At 37.7% G+C, this 27,989-nt stretch overlaps 1 protein-coding gene across 1 annotated transcript; it reads right to left on the reverse strand.

Annotated features, from left to right (window-relative positions):
* Nucleotides 1-660: 660 nt before the first annotated feature.
* Nucleotides 661-27,928, reverse strand: NETO2 (neuropilin and tolloid like 2). The gene is made up of 9 exons (XM_065733220.1): nucleotides 27,845-27,928; nucleotides 17,787-17,843; nucleotides 16,197-16,337; nucleotides 14,668-14,916; nucleotides 12,623-12,667; nucleotides 12,406-12,533; nucleotides 8,979-9,207; nucleotides 5,499-5,612; nucleotides 661-2,782 (listed from the first exon to the last, which is right to left on the reverse strand). Exons 1-9 carry the CDS (start codon nucleotides 27,876-27,878, stop codon nucleotides 2,202-2,204), a joined length of 1,578 nt encoding a protein of 525 aa, XP_065589292.1. The 5' UTR covers nucleotides 27,879-27,928; the 3' UTR covers nucleotides 661-2,201.
* Between the last annotated feature and the right edge of the window lie 61 nt (nucleotides 27,929-27,989).

A 27,989-nucleotide genomic window follows, 5' to 3' on the forward strand; every position in this document is an offset into this window, starting at 1 on the left:
TCTGACCATGCCACCAAAAAGTTGCTATGGAGACTGAAATATTATTCAGGCCAATTGAAAATTCTTCAGCAGTGCTTTTGCTATTTTTCCAGATTTGCACTTTGCAGAGTTGCTGGATTTTTAGAATTATTTATTTAAAATTTTTTTATTGCAAGTTAACTATTAAAAGATAATGTAACGTAGGAAAGTATAGGGACCATAATTTATCACAAAGCTGGCACTACTAGAATAACATGAACATAAATACTACTTTTACATGGGCCATTTCTTGTTTTAAGAATGCAGAATGAAGTCTGTTGCAAATCACATTCTGTACCATGTAGGTAATAACAAGACATTTGTTGCTGAAATCAATAAGAAGTAAATTAAACCTGTCAATAAATGTTTTAATTAAATATTAAAAAAATGTTGAGTCAAAATTAATTGTTTTTTTATTATTATTATTCTTTTTTAAACATTTATCTTCTGGCATGAAATACATCTAAAAATAATGCCTTCTTTAGTTGTTTTAAATTGAAACATATTGTGGGATATATATTCTAGATGTATGCCAGGCTGAACTTTGAAGTTGGGAAGTGCTGAGGATAATCAGCTCACCCACCTCCAATCAATTTCTCACTTTTTACAAGATTTAGCGTTTCTTTTTAAGCATTTGTAAGATTTCTTTTTGTCACCCAATGAAAATTGGCTGTTATACCTGTTTCATCTCTTAAAGAGAAGAGGTTTCAGTTGCTGGAGTCATGTATTATTTTTTTGGTCTATAGTCAGCACAGCAAACATTTCACTGTAAATACGGTTTTACGTACATCGATAAAGGACGTACCTAGTGCAAGCTGCTAGCACACATTTAGTAAAAGGTTTATTGTGAATAAAATAGTAGAATAAACCCAAACCAGGGAATAAAATAAAAGCTAATGCAGAAGTCCTGTTATATATGCTTGGCAAACTGCAAGGTTCACAGCAGCCACTGCATGTCATTCAGAGCTGCTAAAATGGACAGTGAAACAAATCTGTTGTACAGGTGCTAGATTTTGATTTAACAAATAGTCTGTACAGTATCAAACTATATAAAAGTCTAAAAAACACAATGAGAACTACAATATTTGCAAATCTGTTCTATATTGTAAAAATGTTAAAATTAGGTCCAAACCACCATTAAAAAACATGAAATATGCAAATTTTCAAGTGGCAACAAGGGGCAGAGGAAGGGATCCATAAAGGTTAATAAGAGTTGCTTTGATTTCTCCTGGTTTCTTTGTATACCTTTGTGATCACATGGATCTCATCAATTCTTTTCAGACAGGCAGGACATAAGCTAAAGTATCATCAGTGATTTCAGCAGGGGAGATTGGCTGCATAAGAACTGAAAAGCTATTTTAAAAGACAAATGTACAGTAAGTTCTGTTCATGTAAACACTTGGAAAACACAGGAACAAAATTGTTTTCTAACCACAGAGCTGTGAAATCAGTGGAGTCACATGGATCTGTAATAAATGGCAGAATCTTTTAAAATGCTAAGCCTTCTTGAAAGACTGCACTTAGAATAACATGAGTACTTATTTGTGTCTAATGGCAAGCTGCAAAGATCATATTCCCAAATTAATATACCTCAATATCTTTTAAAAAGGCAGTAATCCTTTACGCCTATTTCTCACAAATCATAGAGTGAGGAACTGATAATTAAAGGCAGTAGAAATAGCAGGCAAGATGAAACAGATGGCTGTAATGTAATTCTTGAGTCTTAACTGGCACTTAACTCTAACTCTTTCAGTTTGACAAATACAGTAAGACACCTATGTTGACATACATATGGTACACTTAACTACTTTTATTAATGTAACTGAGGTATTAAAATTGTCTTGAAAAGCAGACATCTAAAGAAGAGAAAATGATATGGAGAGTAGTAGTCACTGTTTTTGCTGATCTATGTGATAGCAGTGGTTGTTTGTCCTCCAATATTCTTAACTTCAAATTTCCATGCAAAATCTGTCTTTTGCTTTGCTGAATAGGTAGCTTGGAAAAACGAGAGGAAGTCCACTTTTTTCAGCTAGAATTAGTTATGAAGACTTTTTTTTTTAATGAAGTGTAACAAGCTAAAAGTGTGCGCATCTCACACGCTGCATATAATACACTTCTAATATATACACTGTTCTTATACACAAGCATCTTTTATATACACCAATATCGCCTTCAGCAGGAAATTAAAAGTCAATAGATAATGAACCTTGTGCTGTATCTTCTCTTCCTCTAACATAGATTTCACATGGAATCTCCTCCATCACTCTGTCTTCTATGACCTGCTCAGGGCAGTCATGCCCTTGTTTGAAAGTGTAACTACTTTTCTTGAATGTGCTATTAAATGTTTTCATCGGCTGAGGTTGTGCAAAATCATTGCGGAAGGGAAGTTCCATGGAGCTGAGGTTTGTCCTGCTTTGTTTTATATTGGAGGCTTGAGAGCCACAGTGGTGGTCATGAATGCATCTGGAAGCTGTTGAAGAGCGTCTCATTTTCTGATAGTTTTCAAGTTCTTCTGATAAATCTGCCAAATCTGCAGAAATTTCTTTGTCCCTCAGTGAGAAGAGTTCATAATGTGGAGGATCAAATACTTCCTGGAAGCCGGTTTTATTGAAAGCAGTCTTGCAAGCCATGACCTTTTTGCGAGGTTGCTTTACTTGTACTAGAATTGAAATGATGAGAAGAACTAAAACTATCCCTGATGTTATGCCAATGATGGTTCCGTGTGTTCTGGTGATTTGTTCAAACAATCCAGATTTTTTCTTTTCTGCAAAGAAGAAGTAGGGATTATGAGAAGGCTTTCATTATTTTTTCCATTGTGGATTGTACGTTAGAAATTGGCAACTGTGATCTCTAGGTGAGTGCTGTACTAATAATGAAATGACTCCATGGTACCAGTGACTAGACCTGTATATCAATAGGCTTTGTCCTGCTGACAAGTCTATTTGTCCATCTAAATTACTGAGTGCCATATGACAATTTAGTGGCAGGTGTAACTCTATGGCCAGTGCATGCTTACTTATCTGGGACGTGGCTTCAATCCTAAACCTATACTGATCAACTGATAGTCCGAAATCTACAATTTGAACAGCTACAGATGGTTTTGCTATCAAAGTTTGCTTGTGCTGGTAACATTTCCACTGATGCCAGTGGAAGAATACTTGAATTTAAATGCATCTGTTTCTTCATTAAAATTGAAATATTGCTACAGTGATGATGTAAGACTGGTTTTAGTATTTGTTTTCACATCTTTTGGAAGTTTCATGTCTGTCTGTTCCTCAAAGTCTGATATAAAGATTACAACACATGGAACTTTAGCATAGATATATTCCAGTTGTAACTGTTCACTAATAGTCTGTTGGGATAAAAGTGGAGGAAGGGGGCAAAAAACTCAACCACATGATGTGTTTTTTTGGGTAGTACTTCATATGAAAACGCACAAGATGGCAGCATCAGAACAAAATGGTTTTCTGTATATAAAATCCTTATTTTAAGATTAAAAATTTCCAGATAGATATCTATTCTGTAAAGTACTACCTTCAGAGGACCAAAAGAATTCTACACCAATAGAATCTGCTATATTCAGTGGCAGAGCAAAAAAAAAAACCAAAAACCAAACCAAACAAATAAACAAAACAAACAAACAAAAAAACCCAAGTATTTAAGACTACGTAGAAGAAAACACTGCCTAAATATTATGTATTTTCAAGTACTGGGCTTCTGGCATCTAGATATTTTTGTTAGGCACCTAAGGACTGCACACACTGCACAAGAAGAGTTACATACCATCAGTGTAATCTAAAACCACCCATATACTACACAGGTCCTGAGGAATTGGCTAGCAATACTTGAAATATTGTTACACTTCACAGCTTAGGCCATTTTCTCTTAGTTACATTTATGCCTTTCATGGAAAGGAGATCTCCCTGTGTTCTGCTGAATTTCAATCTTGTCAGCATGCTTTTGTGGGAGACAGGATTTTCAGTGCTATGATAATTCTCTCATATCCATCTAAGTTTCTTAATTATTGGATTTAATTTTTTATTTTATTTTACTTTTAATTCATAAAGGTCTTAATCAGTAGTGATGTCTTCCCCAGCCACTTCAAAGAAATTGTCCATGACTGATGCTTTTATTTCTTTTAATCTTTATGCCCCACTGGGCTGTAGGCATAAGGTAGGTTGCAACATGCTCAGATTTAGGTAGTCATTGATGTGGACTAAATGAGAACTCTGGGTGCCCAAGGGAACTGGGAACAATTGAGAAGCTTTCTTTTTAAAGACAGAAATTGTTCATTTGGTTGCATCAATCTCTTTAATTCTACCTTAGTTGGCAAGATGGTTCCAGCCATCAGCTGTCGTGTGATTACGTGCTCTGCAACTTTTAAAGCAGAATTTAAATTGTATCTGACATAAAACGTGGTAAGTTATTCTGCACCAGTAGCGGCATGTAGAAATATTGGAAAAGACACTTCCTTCACTGGTGATACAGTTCTTAAAGATTTTTTTTTTAATACTATAGAATAATAATGAAATGTGGATTCTAGGTGAAGTTCTAGAAGAGTATTTGCAGAGATGGGAAACATCTACAAGTTGCACATGATAGTGAATGCAGAATATCATCAAAGCTAAGGATTGTTTAGAAGAAGTTTACTTTCCAATTGAAAATTTAAGAGTAATGGATCAGGTTTTTAGCTGGATCCTTACATTATATGTAATACTTCTATTATGTAACACACGTTACATTAGCATGTATTAGAGCAGTGTATATTTTTTTATACCATTTGCTTGAAACTATTTCAAGATTTTCCTTACAAAAAGCTTTGACAGTTCATAGAATTGAGAAGAAACTTCCTCTGAAATTGAGTACACATTTTAATATCTCAGGATTTTTTTTTCCAGACCTTTTAAGTTGTCAGGAAACACACTTGTTTGTTTTGCTTTTTAGGATATATATATTTTTATTTTAAATTGCTTTTGTTCCAACTCTGAAAAATTAACTTAGTGTTGAGACATGTGAAACATATGTATATATAATTTAATCTTTGAAGACTGCTGCATCTACTTCAGCCTTGGAAAAGACTTTGTGCTTGAAGGATTGTCTTTTTCCAGTTGTATCTTGTTATCGTTTTTTTCTCTCTTGGTGATAAATGGTATGACCTGTCTCTTCAGTCCTTCCTTCATTTAAGTTTTTAGGAATGGATGGGATGCTACCTTGTAAATGCTAAATTCTACTGCCTTTTAAGCTAACATCCTTTTAAAATGAAGAGTATATGCTGAAGAAGAGATTTGATTATAAAGTCATTAGATCAATCTTCAGTATGCTTACATGCTGCCTGAGTTTAAATAAAAATTTGGTACACCTTCCTGAGATTAGGAGAATTGCTGTCTTCAGCATATTTCCAGGAAAATAATTTCATGGCTTTCCTGAAAGGCAAACTGACCAGCATGGATCATTAAGGCTATACTTCACACTCAATTCACCTCTGCAGTGATTTTCATCCCAGGGGTACGCACAGTTTTGAATGCCATTGCAGACTAAAGAATTATTGATGCACATGTTGCTATGGCAGAAGTAAGTGTTGCCTGAGCAGGGAGCTGCAGAAGAAAAGAGGAAGAAAATGTTAGGAATTTTCAGTAACTCATAAAATGCAAGAAAGAAGAATAATGATAATGATAATAATAAAAAAGCTAGTAAACTGTTATTTTTAACATGTGTATCTTTCTCTTTAAAATTTCAAACAAAATCACTTCTTATGCACTTCTAATTAATAATTATCAGAGGATTTACTCTTTCGTTCATTTAGTTGCCTTCTGGTGCATTACTGATGTTACAAACAAAATGCTCTTGCTCGAAATGCAAGGCAGAAAGAAAAGTCACCCAACACAGATAATGGTAGAAGGATTTAATACTTGTCTTTAAAGGCTTAATGCTTAAATCACATGCCCATCGTCAATTATAAATTTATTCAGTCTGCTGTGCATCTGCTACGTAGATGGATGGCTGTGAAGCAGTTCCTGAACATCTGCATTTTAGAGCCTGTTACTATCTTAAGACAAATCAGATTTCAGCTTATGGTGGCCTGTTTCAGAAACTGCAAGAGATTTCAGAAGCTAGGGGCATCTAAGTAATTCCTGCTTGTGAATCAAAGCTTTTAGGTCCTCCTATTAGAGCTAGTGCAGAGATTAAGTGAGCAAAGTTTATCTTTTTATCTATCTGTTTATATTTAGTTAGAAATTTGAAGAAATATTTTTTACTAAAAAGATACTTTAAAGATTCTGTATATTCAGGTGTGCTATACACAATTCCGTGACATTAGAAAGCTATTTAAAAAAAAAAGGCTGCCTTCAGGATGCTGTATAATATAACTGAGGAAGTCTCTATGACTTCAGGACACTAGACAATAAATTATTTTTTCCTTTTTCTGTCTCAGTAATGAGATATATTTATTATAGAAGTGCTTCTTTTTAGGGTAATCAATACATAGCACCACAGATGTTGTGAGAGACATTTATACTACGACTTGGTTTAATAGAAAGAATTTATTTTTGAGCAGTCTTTATTTTCTGAAACTTAAAAGCAAAACCCAAAGGGTACAGTAGGGCAGTGTGACAAGTCCCATGTACAGCATGTTTCTCACTTCTGTCTGTTAGACTTCGGATTCTCCTTGGCAAAAATAGGAGTTATGCATAAAGAAGTAAAGGAAATTCAAATTGGCATTCCCTAACCCTATTAGTCATGTCTTCCCATTCTGCTGCTGCTTCTCTACTCACCAGCACATTCTCTATTTTACATTCCTGTGTAGTTTCCTTAACAGTTTTTGGGTCATGGCTTTTATTCACGGGTCCATAAAAATAGGACAAATGAACATCATTTTCCATCGTTTGTTATTTGGGGAGTACAAAGTCTGGCTACCAGTCACAGTGATTGATTGGTTCCAGACCAGGACTTCAAGGACATAGCTGGACTCTTAACAGCTGCCTAAGACTTGTGCAGTGTTCAGTGTTCTTTATATGCAGCATTGTTCACATACTGAATCAAGCCAGAAATGAGATATGTTAAAAATCAATGGTTTTGGTAGCTGAACTGCTTAGTCAAATCTGCAAGGAGCACAAGATATTTGTTAGGTGACTGCCATGCATTATTAGTTCATTTATGCAAATCTTTTCAGAAATATTGATTGTTTTCATGGTTGGCTTCTTATAATTACAAATCATTAGTAAGATAAAAGAGAAAAATAGCTTAGAGATCTGAAAAGAAGATAAGCTGAAACTCGCTGTTTTCAGTTAGAACACTTACTTATCAATATGCTATTTAAGAATGCAGGAAACGCTTAGTTTTTGGACTCACACTTTTGAATTACTCTATCCAGGAAAGACAGTATCCGCAGTTAGAAGACAAATAAAATAACAGTGTAGCATTGCAGACCCTGCTCTGGCAATGACTCCTGAGTTGCTTTAAAATTATAAGTTAGGAATGATCTCCAGCTTTAGAAGTAGGCAGTGTTTCAACCTCTTGCACTTGACCTCGCTCCAGCCCCCAGTATCTATAATACAAATAGATAATTTCCTCATCAAAGTTCATAGTGCTTTTGAGATTGAAAGCTGGAATAACCTGCACGATCAGTAATATTATATTACTAACCGTATTGAAATAAAAGCTACTGGAAAAGCTGTTATAAATTTGATAAGCTGTGCTTAAAACTTATTGAAATTCACCGTAACTAAATTTGATTACATTCCCACTGCAGGTTAAGCAGTACACTAGTTTCTGAAACATGCAATTGCTTCTTACTGTCACATGCACAGCATTAAGCAATAAGGCATTTTTCTTAAATTGCTCTTACTTTAGAAAGACTGTTGTACAGGAAAGTAACTTCCATCCTGTGTTAAGGTATCCTGTGTGATGGAGCTGAACGTGAAATCTACCTGTTATGTGTAACTAATTAATTTTCCAAGATGGTGATCAGTATCCCTTTCAGGACTGCTACTTTTGTCAAAAGAAGTTACTCCTTTGACAGCAAACCTGTACTACTTATTCTTCAAGCAGAAGTTGAAAACTTCCATCAGAGCACAGCTCTATCTCCAGAAGTGGCAGATACGTTTTATTCAGTTCTCCCCATAGATGTCAGATCCAGTCCAAACTTTGTTACTTCTCTGCTGAATATGCCACTTCAGTTTTCAGGTTCTGCAGTGTGGACCATGTAGTCCCTTGTAAATATGTGAGGCAGCAAAATTCAGTTAAGTCCAGAGAGAAAGCACTTAGATGATCTCACAAATAGCATGCTTTTAAGAAGCATCTTAGGTATTGTCTCTTATTATTATCTCTGATGCAGGCTATGGAATCCAAACAGAAACTGAGAATAGCATTCGCAGCTCTGCTTTTAATACTGGCTTCTTAATAAATCAGAATTTAACTGCTTTATCTGTGGTTGTGCAACGTAACTGGGCTTTGTATAGGAAGCACACATGGGACTGTTTTAGAGTTATGTACAGCGAAGTGAGGCAACAACTCAGCTGAGTGGATCTGTGGTCGAAGCTGTGGGTAGCAAAAAGATCCAGGCTCTGGATGGACTCTGCATGGTTCTCTTGTCCTTCAAACATCCCGTGTGGATGTCCTTGAGAATATCCTGTCATGGTGTCTGGTAGGAAAGCAGAAGCTGGGTGCTTCAATCCCGTTATTGTCAGAGCATGGCTGTAGAACTCAGTAAGAATGACCTACACTAAGGATGCACTGGTACTGAATTCCAATGAAACAATAAAACTTCTATGAAAGGAGGTAAGCTATTTTTCAGGAACTACGGTGTAACTGTAACAAAGCAAGTATTTAACTACCTCCTCGTACCCAAAAGAAACACTGTTTTTGAGCGTGTGCTCTTATTGCACAAGATGCAGCTGTAGCTTTTCCCAAAATTCCTGAGGCAACCTGTTTCCAGGAGAATGAGCACTTGGAAATCTACTTACGATCTACAAATGAAGTGAACAGCATTCTGAATCTGCTTAGTCTGCTGCCTTCGTCCGCCCACATTCGCACCACACCTGTTCCAGTCTGCAGCGTGACATCATTTGCTACAGTGCTGCAGAACTTTGCCTTCAGGTTTTCAATAGAGCTACTTCCATCATATACAGCAACAAAGTTTCTTTTGCATTCATTGGAGTGCTCCATTTGATAGTCCAGAAATCGTAAGTAGATCTGTTAGAAAAGAGAAATAAATATCTCCAGGAAAAGTAATACAGAGATTTTCTTTTTAGCACATCTTGAATAAGATGTTTTATCCCCTGATACATTTGTGTAACTCCGAATTCATAATGCTGTGAAACCTGCATTTCCTCTCATTAAAAGTCAGTGGTGGGATATTACTCGGAGTGCCTTTCATTTCCCCTTCTTCCCCTCAAAGCCATCTTAATAATTTACCACAATGTATTTCTGGTGCCCTTGAGAGAAAAAATTAAAAATCAACACATTTGCTCAATAAAGGTCTAAGCAGCTTTATTAGGCCTACAGTTAGTTACTCTGAAACAGATGCAAGAAACACAAATGACCTGAAAAATGCTACTGGTATTTTGACCTCCCTCTTGCCTTTTTAATTCATAAATATAACATTAAAATATAAGGGAAGGAATCTAGTCAGAAAAGCTCTAAAGCAAAATAAATAAATTAAAGTTTGTTGCTTTAAAATGATGAAAGCTAATTACTTATCCATAGTAGTGTTATGGAAGACATAAGCCATGAAGATACGAGTAATCTGAATAAAAATGAAAGTGGGAGAAAAGTAAACTGGCTGCCTAGGACAGATTTATAAAATTAAGCCAAAGCTAACTCCTTCAGAAATAGAAATTTAACACAAGTAAAGGCAACATATGTGGTAGATCATATAGAGCAGGGAAATTAGAAGACCAAGTGAGTACTTGGAGAGTAAACAAATAATTTATCTCGCTGGGACAGGAAACTTGGGAAAGATTATAATTTGGTTACAGTTGCATATAAAGATCATCGGGGTTTTTAATCCCTTGTTATGCTAGTCTTGGGATTTTCAAAATTCTAGTAAAAGTTGAGGAGATATATAATTAATTCCCCTTTAAATTAAGTCTTTATTTAAACTTTAGAATTCCCAAGCTATCCATTATTTTGCCAGAGAAGAAATCTACCCATGTGGGGGCTCAGGTCTCCTGCACTGTGGGAGAGGAGGTCATAATCCATCAGGTGCTCACGGTACTCTTCAGGTAAGCTTGCGTCTTGACTGCCTGCATGTACAGTTGCCTCTCTGGCTGATGCTGTGACTGTTAAAGGCATTTTTCATAGCACAGTTTTTCATGCATCTGCCTAGTGCCAAGAATCTCAACTCCTGTTTAATTTTTGAAGAATGTTGATGAATACTGTGCACAACTGCTGTACTACCAGTTGTTCTGCCTTTTTCCATGTCTTGCTCTTAACTACTGTGAAAGCCTTTTAAAACTGAATTTTAAAGAATTCAATGAAACAAAAGCACCAGTTTTGTGTGGGGAAAAAACATACCCTTCCAACACTTAACAGGATTTATTCAAAACCCAGTAAAAGAGCACATAAGAGATTGGTTACACTTGTACACCCTGGCTCTTCCTTTCTTTCTGGTGTCTGCCAGAGGCAGGTTGCCAACACTTTCATTCTGTGAAAAGGTACAGCCTGTGTCCTAGTATCTCACAAACATGGGGGTGAGCTGCAGGTGCTCATAATTTCATTTAATGATTGGCTTTATCTATGTACTGTGAAACTACAATGGAAACTAAAAATAAATTAGAACGTTTGTTGTAGACATATTCTGCATTTGAAAACAAAAGAGTAATTCCACTGAAAAGGCTCAGCTCTGCAAAAGATCCTTCTGGTTAGTGTGCCAGGCAAGCAAATATAAAACACTTTTGCTCATAGATTATTTTGATTATTCTAGTAATTTTCTGAAATATGGAGTGATCTAGTCAATTTACATTATGCAGATTTTGAAAGTCCTTTCATTGCTTCAGTTGTCAGTTTAAAAAATTTCTTTTTTATTACAAAATCAAATTGAGGAAATTAAAAATGTCTGTGCTTAGTTTCCTCAAGAGACAGCATCATATCAGATCTAATGGGTTTTATCATCACAACTAGAAGCTTGAGAAACCACTTCTAAAATATGAAGAGTTATTTTTCTGTAAAGTTTTAACTCAATAATTTAGGATGATGATCTAATCTCAGGACTGACCCAACTACAACTGTGCCTTCTGGCAACATTCAATAATTTATTAAAATACTTAAGCATAAGACCTGGTGCACTCAACTGGAAATGTAGAGAGAAAATAGTTTTATTATTGTTTCTGGAAGAACCTCTGCTATTACTTAGATGAGTACAGGGCTCTTGGGAGTTGAGTCACCTCCTCAAAGGCTCAAATATATTAATGGAGTTTCAATTTCTTGTCTTGTCCCCTTATTACTACCTTTTAGGCTGTTGTTTTATCGATTTGGAAGTTTCTGAATACTAACTCCTAGAAGTGGGTACGAAGGCAAACAGTAGCTTTGTCATCTTGTCAGATCCTGCTATTAAAAATATTATTTCTATCCTTTATGTATATGGTAAAGGCAAACAGTAATGTGCTTTAATACACACACAAAAACAAAATTACAGATATCTATGCTATACTGAGAAAAAATTATGCATTCTAAAGTGCAGTGCTTAAGTACTTCCCAGGAAATGATTCTGAAATGTTGTGTAGCTTTTTTGTGAAAACAGGCTAAAACAATTCTATTTTGCTCTTACAAATAGGTCTTTTTCTTTCTGTCCAGCACTAAGCTCAAGTTGTTCATGATGGTTACAATATAGTGGGTTTTTTCACTAGTGCTGCAGGCAGAACTATAAATATCAAATACATGCACATCTAATAGTGATTTTTGTCTCTTGCATCTAACATGTCCTTTTAGGTCTTGGACAAGACAACTGAACCAAATTTAACCACGGCAATATCAGAGGCTCTGATACTATAGCAGAGTTCTGCTGGCCTCAAATAGAACCAAGTCCCCCAATAGAACTACTGGCAGTGAAATTTTAAATCAAGGCAGAAAAATTTACTCAAGCCTGTCAAAGTTGCTAGCCAGCATTTTTACCTGCAGTTTTCCAATAAGACTACAGGACAAATCAGATGCCCTTGGAAAATGTTTCTTTAATATTTTCCTAGACTATTCTGTATTTAAAGTTTCACACAGTAGGAAGACACCACCACGGACTTGCTGCATATGTGGATTTTCAGAATAATCTATCTGAATTTCCTAAGCCACTGAAACATAATTCATTTCAGTGAAAGAGAGACATTACGCAAATTGCTATTACCTGTTAGTAATGACTTGGAAACCCATTAGGTGCTGAATGATATGAATGAAACCCACCTTAGCGTTTGGAGTAGCTTTAATTGTCCATATGCAGTCAACTGCTTGTCCTGGTTTTGTTTTTTCTTCTTGTTCTACTTGACTGGAACGTACTATTCCATCAGCTCCCGAGAGCTCAAATTGGCAGTCTAGGAAGAACATATACCTTGCTGTCAAATTCAATATGATATTAATTCAAAATTTCTTATATAAAGAAATTGGTATTGTAATACTAGACCTGGAATGGGATTTAAAATACCTCCCAGGTAAGTGAAGTCAGGATCTGCAATAGAAAAAAGTCATGAATCACAGGGGGTATCAATGCTTGAGAATCACTTCAAGGATTATTACAATCTGAAGATGATGTCCATTTTTATTATGTCACAATAAAAATTGCTATAAGTTTGTTCAGTCAACTGGAGGATACAAAGACAAACTTTTTTTAGATAACAATACATGATTCCACAAAGACTGAGCTTAGCTGAATAAGGTAATTGTATACTTGCAGCTCAGATTTCCAGCATAACACCAAAAATTATTTTTAGGCATTTTTTTCTACATTATATTCTGAAATTTAACCACACTAGTTTTCTCTGAAATCCATGGAGCTCCATAAGAGTACAGGGGACATTTCTGCATGCATCATTCTGACCAGATTGTTGTCTGTGTAGTTTGGAACAGCATGAACTGAAGTGCTTTAGTAGAAGATATCAACACTTTGAAATTGCCAATTTCTATTAATAATGAATATAAAGAAGACAGCTTAGTACTAAAGTTACTTTTTCTTTGGATACTCGTGCTACCTATATTAGGCCAAGTAGCACAGTTCCAAACTTCATTAATTAGGGCAGAATTCAGCCTTGATTGCTTTTCCAATGTACTTTCTTCTAAATGCAAAGTATATATACTGTACATATCTATGTAGTAAACTGTATTAATATACTGTATGTATTCCAGTAGTGAGTTAAGAATAAACTGTTTTTTAATGGTTAGAAGATGGTACTTAACTTTACTGGGACTAGGGCTTGGCTAAAATTGGGTCTGGAGTGGCCTGGGATATCCAGGGTTTACATTTCAGCGATCAGGTTTGTGCACCTGATGTCCACAGATGGCATGCTTTCCCATGTGTGGTTTTGAAAATCACCAAGAAAATCACATACATCCTAGTGTGTGTATGTGAGCATGAGATGTTAGCCTGTCCAAGCAGAGAAAGCACTCCATCCTGGAACTAGGTTAAATTAGTGTTGGAATTGATGTTAATGAAATGGCTGTGGAAACAGACTTAGCAAAATGTGGAAGTACTGTCCCTTTGGAAATATTTTAGTGCATCACTCTCGGTGGGCTGGTTACCACATTAATGTGAAGAGTTTCCAAGCCTAAATCCCTAGCAAGGTATAGATTTTATAGAAAGTAATACATAATTGTATATAGTATATTCACATGCTGTAGGGGTAAAGACCAGTTGGGTACATAAGAGCATAAAATAGTTATGCCTGTGTATCCATTTATAGCAGTAGTAGACTTGACATTTGTATATTGTGTTTTGTCCCAAAGGGCAATAAAATGCTGATACTACACATGTACTGTATCTATGAAATACAGCAGTCAAGCATTGCACAAGGATATCAGGTCAAATTCTCTTGTAAAAAGAATGCCCTGACAGTTTAAAGCAGCCCCATAGAGCAGATTAGTTTTTGTCTGTCTAAAGGCACAGTCAGCATATGATCTGCTCCTTCATACCCTGAAAACAACTCAGTTCTTTGAGCAAAGAACAGTTCTGTTTCCTGAGTTAGTGGTTTGTGGGAATCTAGTTAAGTTGATAGCTGATATTTAGATCATATAGGTGTTTCCTCAGGCTTTTCAGAAATGGAAAATCAAATAGTTTGCACCCAGCTGGGAGTCCTCAGGCGTTTTTGTCAGCAAGTCTTATATTCCTAGAAGATAGGCTGCTGAAAATGCCAGCTGCTAGCCATCACTGGTGGACCTGGTACGAGTTGCCAAAGAGGGAAGCTGCTGAAGCCATCAGCACAAACAAGATCAACTGACCTCCTTATTAAGAAAGTACAAATCTGTAATTCTCTTCAGTCAATTTTCCAAAGTGTTTTTATTCAAGTATACTACAGGACTAGCAGGACTAAGACATCTCTAACTGTTGCATTGCTACTTTTGCCTTCATAAGTATTTACAATTAAATACAGCTCTGACTGCCAGCACAGACTCATCCACACAGTTCAGTAGGAGCAAATGGTCTTTAGTTTGGTTGTTAATTTTAAGTATCTTTACCTGGTATAAATGAGTACTTTGCCTGAAATCCCTTTCCTTCCAGCTCCTCATCAGAAGTAAACTTGATCCACATAAATCTCCCCGTTGATCTAATTAGTGCAGGGCTTTTCAGACCACAGTAACGATCGATAAGAGGGGAGAAGCCGAAAGGTCCATCTCGAACCTCCAGATGATCAAACCGACATTCAAATGAGGGTTCAATGTAATAAGGCTCATCAAAGGTCAACTCAATTCTTTGCCGTGGAGCAGCTAGACATAAAAAAATAAACAAAAGATTAAATGCAGATCTATATTAAAAAAAACATGAAGACATGAAATAGTGGAGAGGCCTCCAAAATATCAAGGTAACAAAAGAGACTGGATGCTTCTCACATGACATCTTGTAGTCTACAAAACCTGAGGTATACTGTACCAAAAATTCAACAACAGATAAATTCATACTTTTTAATGGAATTATAAGGAATTTTTTCTCTCTTATTTTTAAATAACTGAATATTAAGCAAGGACATAATTTTAAAATATCACATGTAACAGATATAGAAATTTATGCAAAGGTATTAAAGCAAAGTTAAATGTGACTGTGAGGACAGAGGCATGGAAGCCAATTCTATGCCCTGTGGTAACTGCCCTGCAGAAGGAAGATCCAGCAGGTCTTGTTTGTCCAAACTCTGAAGCTGGACAGGATATCTGCTCCCCAGTATACTCAGTGGTAGGAAAGATGTAAAACTTTGCTGCATAAATACAGAAGCAAAATTGAGGGACTCTATTAACCAGTACAAATAAAAATTCGCTGAAACCTGTTACTTGACATACATTAATTAATTGATAGGAATCTGATGATGAAGCTTACTAGCTGACTTCAGCGGGTTTTGGATGCATTCAAGTAAGAGGAAAAATAATTAGTGTGTCCCAAGTCCTACAGCCTTTATTCAAGATATTCCCATCAGATTGTGTTTTATCTAGTTAATGAAATTTTTGTCCTCATTGCATGACTTCAGTAGTGACCTCAGCAATGCAAATAAACCTCCATTTTTAGTACAGTGCTGTCGTGACAGACAGGTGTGGGTATTTTTATTAATAAAGGGCAGCATAAAGATCCTCTGCCTCTGAGATACACGTAGCCTAGGACAGTGTGGTCTGGGAAATGCTAAAATGGTATTTTAGTCATTTTTTGCAATCCATTATCAGCAATATTGTAAGTGATATTAAGATAAGCTGCAATTTTTATCTTAATAGTTCTTTGCCTTCACAGATTACAGCAGATCTGATGCTGCTTTTTCTGGCTGTGAGGGTATGTCTTATTTCATATTGATAATTCGTGCATGATTGCCTTTTATATTAACTTGCTCTTATTACTAGAGAGAGCACATTTAGCTTCTTGCTAAACCAAACGACGGCAGAATTGATTATGTTACAAATACAGTTATACAATACTTGATGGTATAGTAAAATGTCACAGTTTTAACAGCTCAACATAATCCATTTGACAGTAAGATTACAATACAGCAAAACACAAAGACAGATGGTACCTTCCAAGATGTAGATACACTCTTGATTTGGTGGGTACATGTTAGGGTAGTTTGGTGAAGCAAAGTGTCCTCCATTACTTGTCCGTACCCAGTTATCACACTGGGTAGGAGGAATGCGATTCAATCCAATATTTTGCCCACCTTAAAAGAAAGTGATGAAATAAATTTCTCCTCCAAATATGCAAATTTCATTTTTCACAAGTCAAACACTGACATAATGCATAGCCTATACTAAAAAAATGTTTTGGTTGAGAACCCTCTTATCACATATGCTGCTTGTTAGTACATAGCTAGGGAAATCTTTTGTTTAATTTAGAGATGTGTATCCTGATGAGATCACAGTTTCTGAGTATCAGATCTGTACAGTAATCCCTGGGAAGAAAAGAGAGGGTGTAATTTTTTTTTTTTTACTCAAGCAAGTTTAGATTCCTTGATGCTTTTTACTAAGTGGAATAGTCACAATGGTTGCCAGTAGAACAGCTTTATTTTATGGTCACTATCTTTTCCATCCCTATGCAAACATAATCCAAAATAGTTGTTAGCATGTACTGTTTTTGACCCCGATTCCAGAGTAAACTGAAGAACATGTCCCTTAGGCTATTTACAATAATATGCTGGGGTACAAAATGCTTCTGATATGTAAATAAGCTAAATACAGCAATGGTAGTTAAAATCACTAGCAGTAATTAGACTGCACTGGTAGCTAAGGGGCTCACTTAAGATCAAAGATCTCTTCTTCTAGATGCACAGGGAAATATGCTCTGTAGCTGAGGTGATGCAGACTAAAGCGATGCACCACGCTGGACCATTCACTGAAGCTTTGTTAGTTTAGATTTCCTTATCCTTGGACCCTGGGCTTGGAATATTATGATCCTTCTGACACTGTTGTTAAGTAACTTTGACCCTCCTCTTTGATACCAATAGAAGTGGAGAGAAAACAGGATATGTGGTTTCTGGTGGATTTTCCCAAACCTCAGAGGGATGCTTTCATAATGTTATTTCTGTTTACAGTTTTTCCTTGCAGACCTTTCAGTCCACACTGATATGGGTCATGGCTGCCTATAGTCACTTACATCACCTTCCTCTGATAACTTGGCAGCCTGTATTTATGGGAGGTGAAAACTTAAGTCTCTCCTGCAGAAACTGTTCTAGGAAATTATTTAGGTGTCATTTCAAGGAATTCTTCTCTCCTGTGTGTGGATTAATCAGACATATGACAAAATAAGTCATATGAAACTAATGCCTTCCCCGCTTAGGAGGTGTTGGCTTTAAAAACATTTGTGGGTGGACTACTTGAAAAGCTTGTTGTCAGATAGAGAAAACTTGCATTTCCATGGTGGTTTTTTTTTCCAACCTCTAATGTCTGAAACCACAGAATTTTACTTGTAAGTGAACCTTCATGTTAACTGGGGGGAAAAAAAGCAGCAGAATGGTTGGGGGAGGGGGGAATGGAAAATATTGGAATTCAAATTGTTAATTAAAGACCTACTACTATCTGAACACAAATGCTTTCTTTGACTTACACTGCTTAATTCAGAACTGTAACACTCATTTTTTTTTTTTAAGAAAACCATCTAAACAAAATTGTACCTTGTGTCTTCTGTGCAACAGCAATCCCTTCCACAACAAGGATTGTTACTAGCAACACTGATAAGAGAAATTGAACAGGAAAAGCGTCAGTAATTGAACAAAATCATATACCATTTTCTGCAGTCCCTATTCACACAAATCCTAGAATCACTAGCCAAAACAACTCAGAACACACAAAAGTACACAATTTATGTGCTTTTTAACATTTCAGCTTTAGGAAACCAGTGCAGTTTAAGTGCACTGCAGGTTCTTCTTCCAGGTTCTGTTAAGAATCCCTATATGAGAGCAGCAATTTATTGCTTGAGGGGACTTCAAGAATCTTCTGTAGAGTATCTACTAATTTGAAAGCATTTTATAAAATTAAACGATATCTATCGTGTACATAATTTCATATCCTGAAATCAGATGTTTGGCAGATATATTGAACCATATTTATCTTAAAATTTCATATGCATAACACGTGTACAACAGATTTGTCAAGCAAATTAATTAAACAAAGTTAATTGAGACCAGGAAGGGAAACAAGAATGAAGTTAGAGTATATTATTATGCCTCTCTTCAAATCTTCGGTTTGCCTCCATCTTGAGTACCTCTATTATTTCCGGAGCCATATGTTAGAGAACTGGCTAAGCAGGCTGGGGTCTGGACAGAACAGAATCCAATTTACAATATTGTGTGTGTTGCTGAGACAGTGAATGGAAAGCAACGTCTCAGTTTCCTTCCCCATACAAGAGCCAGCGGGTAGCACATGCAGGTGGCATTTTCAAAGCAAACTAAGAAGTATTTTTTTTATGCACATATTTCATAATGCATCATTAAAATAGAAATTTCAGTTTCAGGAAGTTCTTGAGTCATAAGCTACTGGATGTCTGGGATAGTATTTGGGCAAACATCATTTGCTCTGTGTTTATACTCTTTCTGAGGACTTTGCTGTAACATCTCCATGAAAGACAAGATAGCAAGCTAGATGGACCTTTGATTTGACCTTGTATGGCTTTTCCAGCGTTCTTAATCTATTTGCTAATATTAAGTCAGATAAACACGGCCTCATTTCTGGAGAGAAAAAGATTTCAGCAGGAATTCTACTGTTACATTCAAAAGTTCATTCTTTTTTCCCAATTTTTCCCTCCCATTGCACAGGCATTTTAGTATCTCATGCTGAAATGGCATTTTCTCTATCTGTGATTCCTCTGTGTTGCTTATTAGACTTTCAGCCCTTTAGAGAGTTCCGGAGGGAGCATGCACTGACTGTGAACTACCGCGATCCTGACTAAATTCATATAGATGCTACTGTAGTGTTGGCACAGATATATTATCTTGGGGAAAGATGGAAGGAATCAAAGCCTGCCTCTGAAAGTGTCAGTCTTACATTACTGTTTTATTATGTATGTTTCTGCTGCCCTTTCTTCTCTCTACCTATATTAAAAAAGATTGTACATGGTTATGAGACTTACCTCAGCAGCAACTATTTCTTCTCCTAAAGATGCCCACCCTCTATTTTGCAAGGACACTGCAATCTCAAATCAATTTAGACCACTTTTAGAAGTCTGCGCTGCTTCTTAAAATGCAAAGTAGGCTTTGACTTTTTTTCTTAAAGCAAGAAAACGCAAAACTCACAGCAATCCTGTATAAGAAGAACAAATACTTTCACGTCTAACAAAATCAATGCAGACATTATTCACTTTCAAGTATCAGTGAAAAATCTGTTTTGTCTTTTTTTTTTGTACAGCTATCTGCAATCACTAATGCTATTATGATATACCTTTTTGCTTTATTTTTCACCTTAAGAACATCAGTAAGCACCTATCATTATTTCAGTGATTGTGGTGTCTTCTACAGAACATAAAAATAGACACTCAGTTACATGATCCAGTGATTTGCCTTCTTGAAATGATGCGAAGACGGAAACAAGGACTTCAGACAATCTGATTGGTTTTCACTACAGCCTGTGCTCTTCTATAAATAGCTGAGGGCTGTGTGTGTGTAAGTGCAAAAGAACAGTGCATGTTTCCTGCAGAACAGCATGGGCACGCAGGCACCCACAGAAGATAAAAGGCCTGAGTATTTGTCTTACTGTCTTCATTCTGTCATGTTATATGGATGAATGGATACAGCCAGTATGGTCTACCTTCTCAATGTCCCCTGCCCTTCTTGTCCTTTTATTTTTTAATCTCTTCCATCTCTTGCCTTGCCCTACCAGTGCCTGTTCTCATGCCCTCAACAACCCTTAAGGGGTATTCAAAGCAGCCTAGGTAGCAAATGTTTAAGGGCCTGTCTTTGCCACTTCTTTTATCCCAGGTGATAAAGAAACCTCTTTTTTAAACACATTGATGAATATTCTCTGTGCGGGCTGTCCTTGTCTCCCTGACATTGTGACTGAAGAGGTGGAGAGAGGACTTATTTCTGTTCTTTCAGAGAGTAGAGGGCAGGGACCCCTAAAGCAATATCACTTTAAACTGGGTGCATTTACATGACACGGTACAATGCATGATAGCACATAGGAGTTTTTTAGCTGGAAACAAGGCCTATCAATGTTCAGGATAAAAGGAAAAGAAAGAAGAAAAAAAAATGAGCCAGGATATTTTTAAACCTTTTAGACTGCTTCCATTAACCCATTTTTGTCTATTTCTTAAAAACAACAAAGCAGTCACTTGGTGTCCTAAATCCATATCACTTCCTGGAAAATTATTTACAAATCTCAAAGATGAATTTGGACCATACAAATCAGTAATAAGGAAAGCAGATGTCAAAAGAAGAGACAGCTCCTTTAGGACAGCTCAGTGGGGAGCTCGTGCCAGTGTGCTGGCAGTGTGTGCAGGGGGACATGGGCCCAGCAGGCAGAACAGGCAGAGACGCTGAGCTACTTCCACAGAAAGTCTTGTAGCACTTTCAGTAGGATCAGAAACAATCCTGTTGTTTTTGATAAACTGAAATTCAAAAAGAATGTACCTGGACTCGCGATAGGACACAGTATTCCTCTATTTTCTTTTTCTGTCTTTTAAAGTCTGTCACCTATCAGTGTGACATGACTGTTCTTCTGTGAGGATGAAAGGGAACTCTAGACCATTCTGCTATGGTAATGGAAATAGAAGCAGCAAGTGCCTAAAAATGACACTTAAAGATGGCTTGCTAATGTAAGCAAGAGCGTAAACAGTCCAGGACTGCATCACTGCATTGAATATCTAAGGGACAGGAGGATGTTTTGGATTATTTTTAATGAAAGGACTAAGGTGAGAATTCTCCTAGAGATCTGGGAGACTGACCTTACTGTCTTGCAGCAATTTAGCTGGTAAAGATAATAGAGGCTAGAGCTTCTGCAACTTATATTAAGCTTCTGCTTTATGGTATCTAAACTGTAGAAGAGGCTATCGTGAAACCAACAGCAGCAAAGCCATTGAAGCAGTCAGATTAAGTGGAGCTTCTTTGCTTCTTTAATTCATGAATCTGGTACTTGCTACAAACTTCTATTCCATAAATTATGGTGCACAGTTTTGTACCATTTCAAGCTCTGATAGTTTCCACCTGTGTGAACACTAACTGGAAATGAAGCAAAAGCAGCAAGCTTCTGTCTTTTTTAAAAAATAATCTATTTTTCATATTATTCTTATCTTTTCATGAAAGATTTTAGATCACGTAACTTGCAGACAGCTATATAAATTTTTAAGAGTGAATACACTAACCATACGTCGCAAGTTATTATTACTACTCAGTTGTTGAAATGGGCTTATGGAATAACTTGAAAGAATCCTATAAACTGGTGTGATAAATTACATATTTTTGTGGGAGACAAGATTCTCTTTGCTGGCATTTCTTAAAGTTCTCTGAAATCACTATAAGATGCAAAATTTGCTAGTTTCTTTTTGAAGTATATATAGAGAGGTTAAAAAATCAATGGCTCCTATTTCTCCTTAAAAATTAGAATAATACAGTTTTTGGTAACCACCATTGAGAAATCAGTGTTTTGCTTAAAGAAACTAGTGCTGTAGGCTGCAGATCTGACATATGCATGTACTTTCTTGCAAGATGCATTCTTCAGAATTCATGAAATACACTGCTTCTCTGAACTCTCTACAGTATGTCTTTGCTTTTTCTGCATGCTCTAGGGATCTTCACGTATAGAGAAAACACACAAGATTTGCTGTGTAGCTGTGAGAGCAGTGTCTGTCTTCAGTGATAACAATGGGGGATCTATGCATGCAGAGCAAGCTGAATATCAAAGTCAGGAGCAATCACGCAGAACTCAGAAACAGTGAAAATTTCCACCAGTTCTTAAAATAAAGACATGCTCATTTAGAGTATTACATTCTTAGTAATAGTGGTAGTCAGAATCCTAGGGATAAAGTTGACAGACATTGCTTAGAGCAGGATTCCCTGTTTTATCTCTGTGCTGTACTCCCTGGATTAGGCAGCACCTTATGTACAATCAGTCCAAATAGACAGTAATTGGCAACACACAGGTCATGCATGTTAGAACAACTTGCCAGGATGCCTGCTTCTTTCTGGCAGATACAGCCTTGAGTAACAAATGCTTATCTTAATTATATACTGTGTTTTGCCTAATGGGAATGAATCTTTTTCTATGCACTATTCTTAAACCCAGCTCTTAATTTTCCCCCTGTGTGCTATAATTAATACTACTTCCAGGAACTGCTAATTGCACTATCCCAGTGCTTACGTCCAATGATTTTCCACCTGTTTTGACTAAACATTAATGCAGTGGAGACGTTAATGTGGTGGAGACATTTGTGATGTTACACCCTTTCTTATTCTCTGGCCAGGGGCATACATACAATAGATATTGCTCACATTAATTTTAGTTGCCTTTAAGCACTCTATCAAGTGTAGGAACCCACAGCTCTGCACATATTCAAACTATTTGACAGATCTTTGAAGGAACTTCTTCCATTTAGACCAACAAGGTAAAGGATGGATTTTGTATAATTACACGTGGATGCTCACCACCTTTTCTTTCAGAAAGGTAATTAAGTCAGCTTCTGATTCAAACTGTTTTTAACAGACAAACTGTAAATTCCAGAGGAATTAGATTTTTTTCTCTCTTCCTAGCATTTGGTCACATTTACTAGTTGATAAAAGAAATACTGGATTGTACCTCTTGCTGCTTTTTTAAACAAACAATTCTATTGCTGAGGATGAAAACAGAGCAGTTTTTTAATCCCTCCTGGTCTTATAGTTCAGTCTGTATACATTCCCTGATTTCCTATAGTCTCAACAGGACATTAGCAGATTGTTAAAATGAGTATCAGAAAGTAGTGAAGTTGGCTGCCTAGAACTTAGCTTATTAAGGGCTTCAGTGATTTCCCTATTTTCATATTTATCTATTTATTTATTTAGATACTGGAATATAGTGCAGGATTGCAGCAGAATAAAGTTAACAGAGAAGAAGGTGTGCATGAGGCAAGATGTATTTCAGCTGTAGCGGAGCGGCCATCCCATTTTTAATCCTCCTTACAAATGCTACATAGCAGAAATGGGCTTCATCAGCTATTTACACTGACTATAGCACCTTTCCAAGATCCAAATCTTGTTAGCCATTAGCGTGCTAGTAGGGTGTCTGAATGCACCCAGATCTATGCTCAGATGAAACAGTTTCATCTCTCTCTGGCTGTTTCCAGTAGGGATTCCTCTCTTTAGGACTGCCAAAAAAACCCCAACAAATTTAGAATCAGTATCTCTGCAGAGAAATGAGGTTAACTGGTTCAGGAAGTACATGCAGTTTTCCCACTTCCCTTTGATCAAAATCATCTGCAGAGCAATTCATGCTTGGATGGATCTGTGACAGAGTCCCCTCCAGGTTTGCTCAAAACATTTAACATTTCTGATCCTGCCTCTCCATTAGGAATATCTGAGCAGCTGTGGGTTGCTTCATTCTACCAGTTTGCTCTACATCTTTTTACTTATAATCCATTTCTGGGTGTCTCTGCGAGCAAAACTTCAGCCAGACGAAGAATATCTTTTATTTTGAAGATAGAAGCTTCCTTTATTATTTTGAATATCCTTTTTCATCTCCAAGCTGGGTGCAGTAATAGACTGCTGAGAAGGCTGCATTTGTAAACCATGCTGATGAGGGATTCCAAAAATCTTCAATTATATACACTGACTTAAAGCATAGAGGTTTCCCTGTAGCTGACAATGGATCCTGCTCTGCATGACTATTCTGAATACATCTTTCCCAGAGGTTACTTACTCCTAGAGCACAGGGATATTGATACTTCTGACTTGGATCAGATTGTACCAAACTTCTTCATCTCTTTCCTTTATCATCGGTATAGTGTAGTCTTTTTTTTCCAGTGGAAATTTTTTTCAGGACTATCTCTCATGGAATTAGTACTAAAAGTTCTGCTGTCTTCTGTCATGTCTGAGAGCAGCTAATGTAAAGTATCTTTTTTTTTTTTCCTGGCTCCCTACTTTCAGTCCTTTGAAAAGAGACTGCTCTGTGTTCATGGATTTTAATGTCTGCTAGAAGAGGAGGTTTTGTGATAGGTATTGTTAACATCTTGGCAGTCCCTTCCTGACACATCGTGGGTCAGCTTCGTAATAACAGAACATGGAGTGAAGCACAAAGATAAGCTAAAATAAAAGGAATATGGATTTTTTCATGAAAAGCTACCTGCTGGTTTTTTTTTGGTTGAAAATTTTACACTCCTCCACCCCATTCACTTGCTATATTTGAGACAGCAGTTGTCAATCATATGTCAAGAAAAGGGAGCAAGCAAGTTATCCAAGACTGACAAATGTTTCATTAATTAAAAAACAAATTGGAGTATACAGGGCAGAAAAGCAGCAAGACTGTTTGCAGCACTACAGCCACAACTGTAGCCAAGACACTGTAATTAAGATTTTGCTTTGGTCCAGATAAGCATGTCCATCACTGCACGTGTAACCTGTTTAGTGTGCAAATAATGTGGACAAGAGTATATACAATTTCTGGTACAATTGCAGATGTTTAGCAGCTCTCTTCACCATCCCTGCAATGAATTACACTGTGAATTTCTGACAGGTTCATAAATGATTAATAGCTTATAAAGTTTCACTCGGGGAGTAATCTTTCCGTCTAATCTCTCTCCATGAATTAAACCTTAGGGAAGGTGCAGAACATCTTGGCTTTTTGGAAGACAGGGATACATAATTCAGTAGCTCCTTTAGCTTCAGTCCACCGTTATTCAGCACTCCAACTACATCTATATACCTGATTATGAAACTGAACTTTTCTATTAATATCAATATATTTATAACCAGCTTGTTCTGTAAAAAAACTTGCAGCAGTATTGTCAAATATGCCTTGGGAGAACTAGAGAGCTAATGCTTTTGAAGTTATCCTACTACGAAAGCAGTATGTTTTGGGTACTAGTTTGTGTATGTACTAAAAATAACACACAGCAAATGTCACCAGATAACTGTTTAGAACAGAAGAGCTTTTTCAAACCTATTCTGTGGTTACCTGAGTCAGTTCTGCTTAATTACTTGACAGTGAAAGCTGTCTGGTACTTAGCTTTCTTTTACTGCAGCAGAAGAAATTGCAGGTAGCTGCTGGTTATAGGCAAAAAAATAAAATACTGCCTTCGCTAGGGCCGCTTGCAGCCTCTACAGACAATACTTGCCTCTTGATTTCAGCAGACAGATCATGAACATATTTTTGACATTTAATTATTCTCTGCTTATATTCAGCTTCTTGGGTCATTGTTACACCTATTGATTTTGGGAGCAGGAGACCTTAATTCCTAGCTTTCGTGTGGAAGGAAGCACTACTTCCAAACACTACTTGTTTGTGAAGAAATTAGCTATTAAAATCATGCCAAAATGCAAATGAGAGGGCTGAGCAGAATGGCAGCAAGTTAATCTTAGCAGCCCACGTTCTCGCAACCTGCCTGAGTTGGAAATAACTCTGTACCTCACTGGAAGGTTGGCAGTGTCACACTCCCAGGAGCAGTGGACATTTATACTAACCCTGGCTGGTTGTTGAATTATCAGGTCAAATCACCAAATTCTCTAACTGGCTTCCAGTGGTGCCCAAAACATTGAGAGCTGGAGATGGAAGGAAAAGGACTTTTGTCCTTAAATGTCCAACTCACAGTGAGCACCGTGGCCTCCAATCCTTGTGCTGCTGAGGAAGCAGGTGGGCAAAGGCCACCAAACCTGCAGTGCTGCTGCAGCCATAGTGCCCAGCACCACTTCCACATAGCACTACAGCTTGGCACACTCAGGTGAGAGGAAACAACCAGGGTAAGAGGAGCTTCACTACATCCTGTGAAGCATTGAGAAGTTTTCCTAAACACTATGGACAGAGGCACTAAGAATTATAATGGTTATGTGCTTCATAGTCGATTCAGTAAAACTCAGTAAGTAAAACACAAAGCTGTACGGAGAAAAAAAATTACTGCCATTGTAATTAGCTCCCATTCAGGATTTAAGATGCATCTTGTAAAACACGGCACTTGATTTGAACGTTGCTCCCAATAGTTTTCTTTTAGGATTATATCTATTTATAGCAATCTTTCTTCCCTCTTTGTGAAGAGACTGACAGACAATATGAAGACTCCTAGTGCAGAGATAAAAGGGCGTGTACGGTGCTAAGTAACAATACCTTATTTCTGAAGTCATGGCAAGTGATGCATTTGGAATAGTAACAACTTAGTGACTAATGGCTGAGTGTTATTCATAGTTTTTAATGCTATTTAAATATTACCTTTTGAAGAACAACACTTTGGAACCAGAATCTAATGCAATTATAAAAGATCAGAGTGAGCTCTGTTCTGGAGAACTCCTGGATAGGTAAATCTGCAAAAAGTGCATATTTTTGAAATGTGATTATATCCACATATGTAGAAAGTAATTGAGAAGCTGAAGCATCAGTTGTATCTGTTGTCGGTTTTATCGTGGTTTAGCTATGCATTTAACTATGTTATTTAAAGAGGAAGTGAAAAACCTAAACACATTTCCTTGCCCAGGGAGCCTTTTGTTCCCACGTTTGTGAAAACAGTGGCACAGTGGCTGGTTAACACCTACGTACAGTGGGCTTTTACTGACAGCCAGAAGATGCTTACTTTCAATTACGATGCTAATAGATGAAAAATATTTATTTAAAGCCTCAAGGCACCTAATCCTTCAGGTCAGGAACGTGGAGTTTTATGGGCTACGGAAACATTCTGGATTTAAAACACTTTTTTTACAACTCTCATACCGTGGGAGGACATCAGTGCACAGCAGAATCAGTTCTCCACGCTGCAGTGATGCCTTCATGGCTTCAATAATGCAAGCAGATGTCCCAAAATTTCCTAATGGATAATTTAATAAAAGAAGCCCTGATCGTTCAAGTCTGCTACTGCTAAAGATACAGAGTGCGAGAAATCCTCTCCCGAGGCACAAGGTTAACGATCACATTTAGCTTTTATTTCCGAACAGAAATACCACGCCGAGTCGTATAAATAATAGCACAAATAAAGGCAGGCTAGGAGGAAGGCCGGTTGCCCTCCGCTGTTTACCCCTGCGTCTAATTAAGTTAGTAACGGGATTTACGAGCTTCAGGAGAAAGAGAAGCAGAGGTGAATACCGGTCAAGCACCGGCTTGTGACACAGGCGGCCGGTTTTGTGAAAACCTTGCTGAAAGCAGATCCTGCTCCTGATAACAAGCAAAAGCACCTGCCCACAGTTACATAGCTCGTTAGGACAGTGAAGAGAGCAGAAAGTGTATTGTTACAGTGAAAAGATGGAGCAGCGGAAGCTCTCGGCGTGCCCAGAGTACGCGCGGGGAGCACCGGGGCAAGCCCTCCGCCACCGGCCGCGTTCAGTCCAGCAGCCCCCAGCTCAGCTCAGCTCAGCCCCCAGCCCAGGCGCAACGGGAGAGCCGGGCAAAGAGCCGGGCAGCGGCCACCCCGCAATCTCCGCGGCGAGCAACGCATCCCAGCGGGGCGGGAGCGGCTCCGGGAGCAGCGGGCGGCCTCGCTGCCCCGTGCTCCGCGGCCAAAAGTTTCCGCCGCCGACGGGAGGCGAGGCGACCCCCGGAGCCCCGCGAGCATCTACCGCCGTCCCGCGGCACCTACCTTCCAGCACCGAGCACACTTTGCACAGGGCCATTGTCTCTCGGCGGGCCGCGGCGGAGACTCCGCGGAGGCGGCGATCAGCGGCGCTCCATGGCCGTGGCAGCCCCCTCCCCGCCCCCCACCACGAGGGCGCTGTAGCCCGCGG

Source organism: Cyrtonyx montezumae, unplaced genomic scaffold (assembly GCF_038088225.1).
Source record: "Cyrtonyx montezumae isolate F1298 unplaced genomic scaffold, pur_monq_1.0 scaffold_17, whole genome shotgun sequence".
NCBI lineage: Eukaryota > Metazoa > Chordata > Aves > Galliformes > Odontophoridae > Cyrtonyx > Cyrtonyx montezumae.

Coding starts and splice junctions, on each gene's coding strand:
- NETO2 (XM_065733220.1), bottom strand. CDS start 27,878: ATGGCCCTGTGCAAAGTGTGCTCGGTGCTGGAAG. Junction 14,917..16,196: donor GTGTATCTACATCTTGGAAG/GTACCATCTGTC, acceptor TTTTATGTCTAG/CTGCTCCACGGCAAAGAATT. Junction 12,668..14,667: donor AAAGTACTCATTTATACCAG/GTAAAGATACTT, acceptor TTTCTATTGCAG/ATCCTGACTTCACTTACCTG.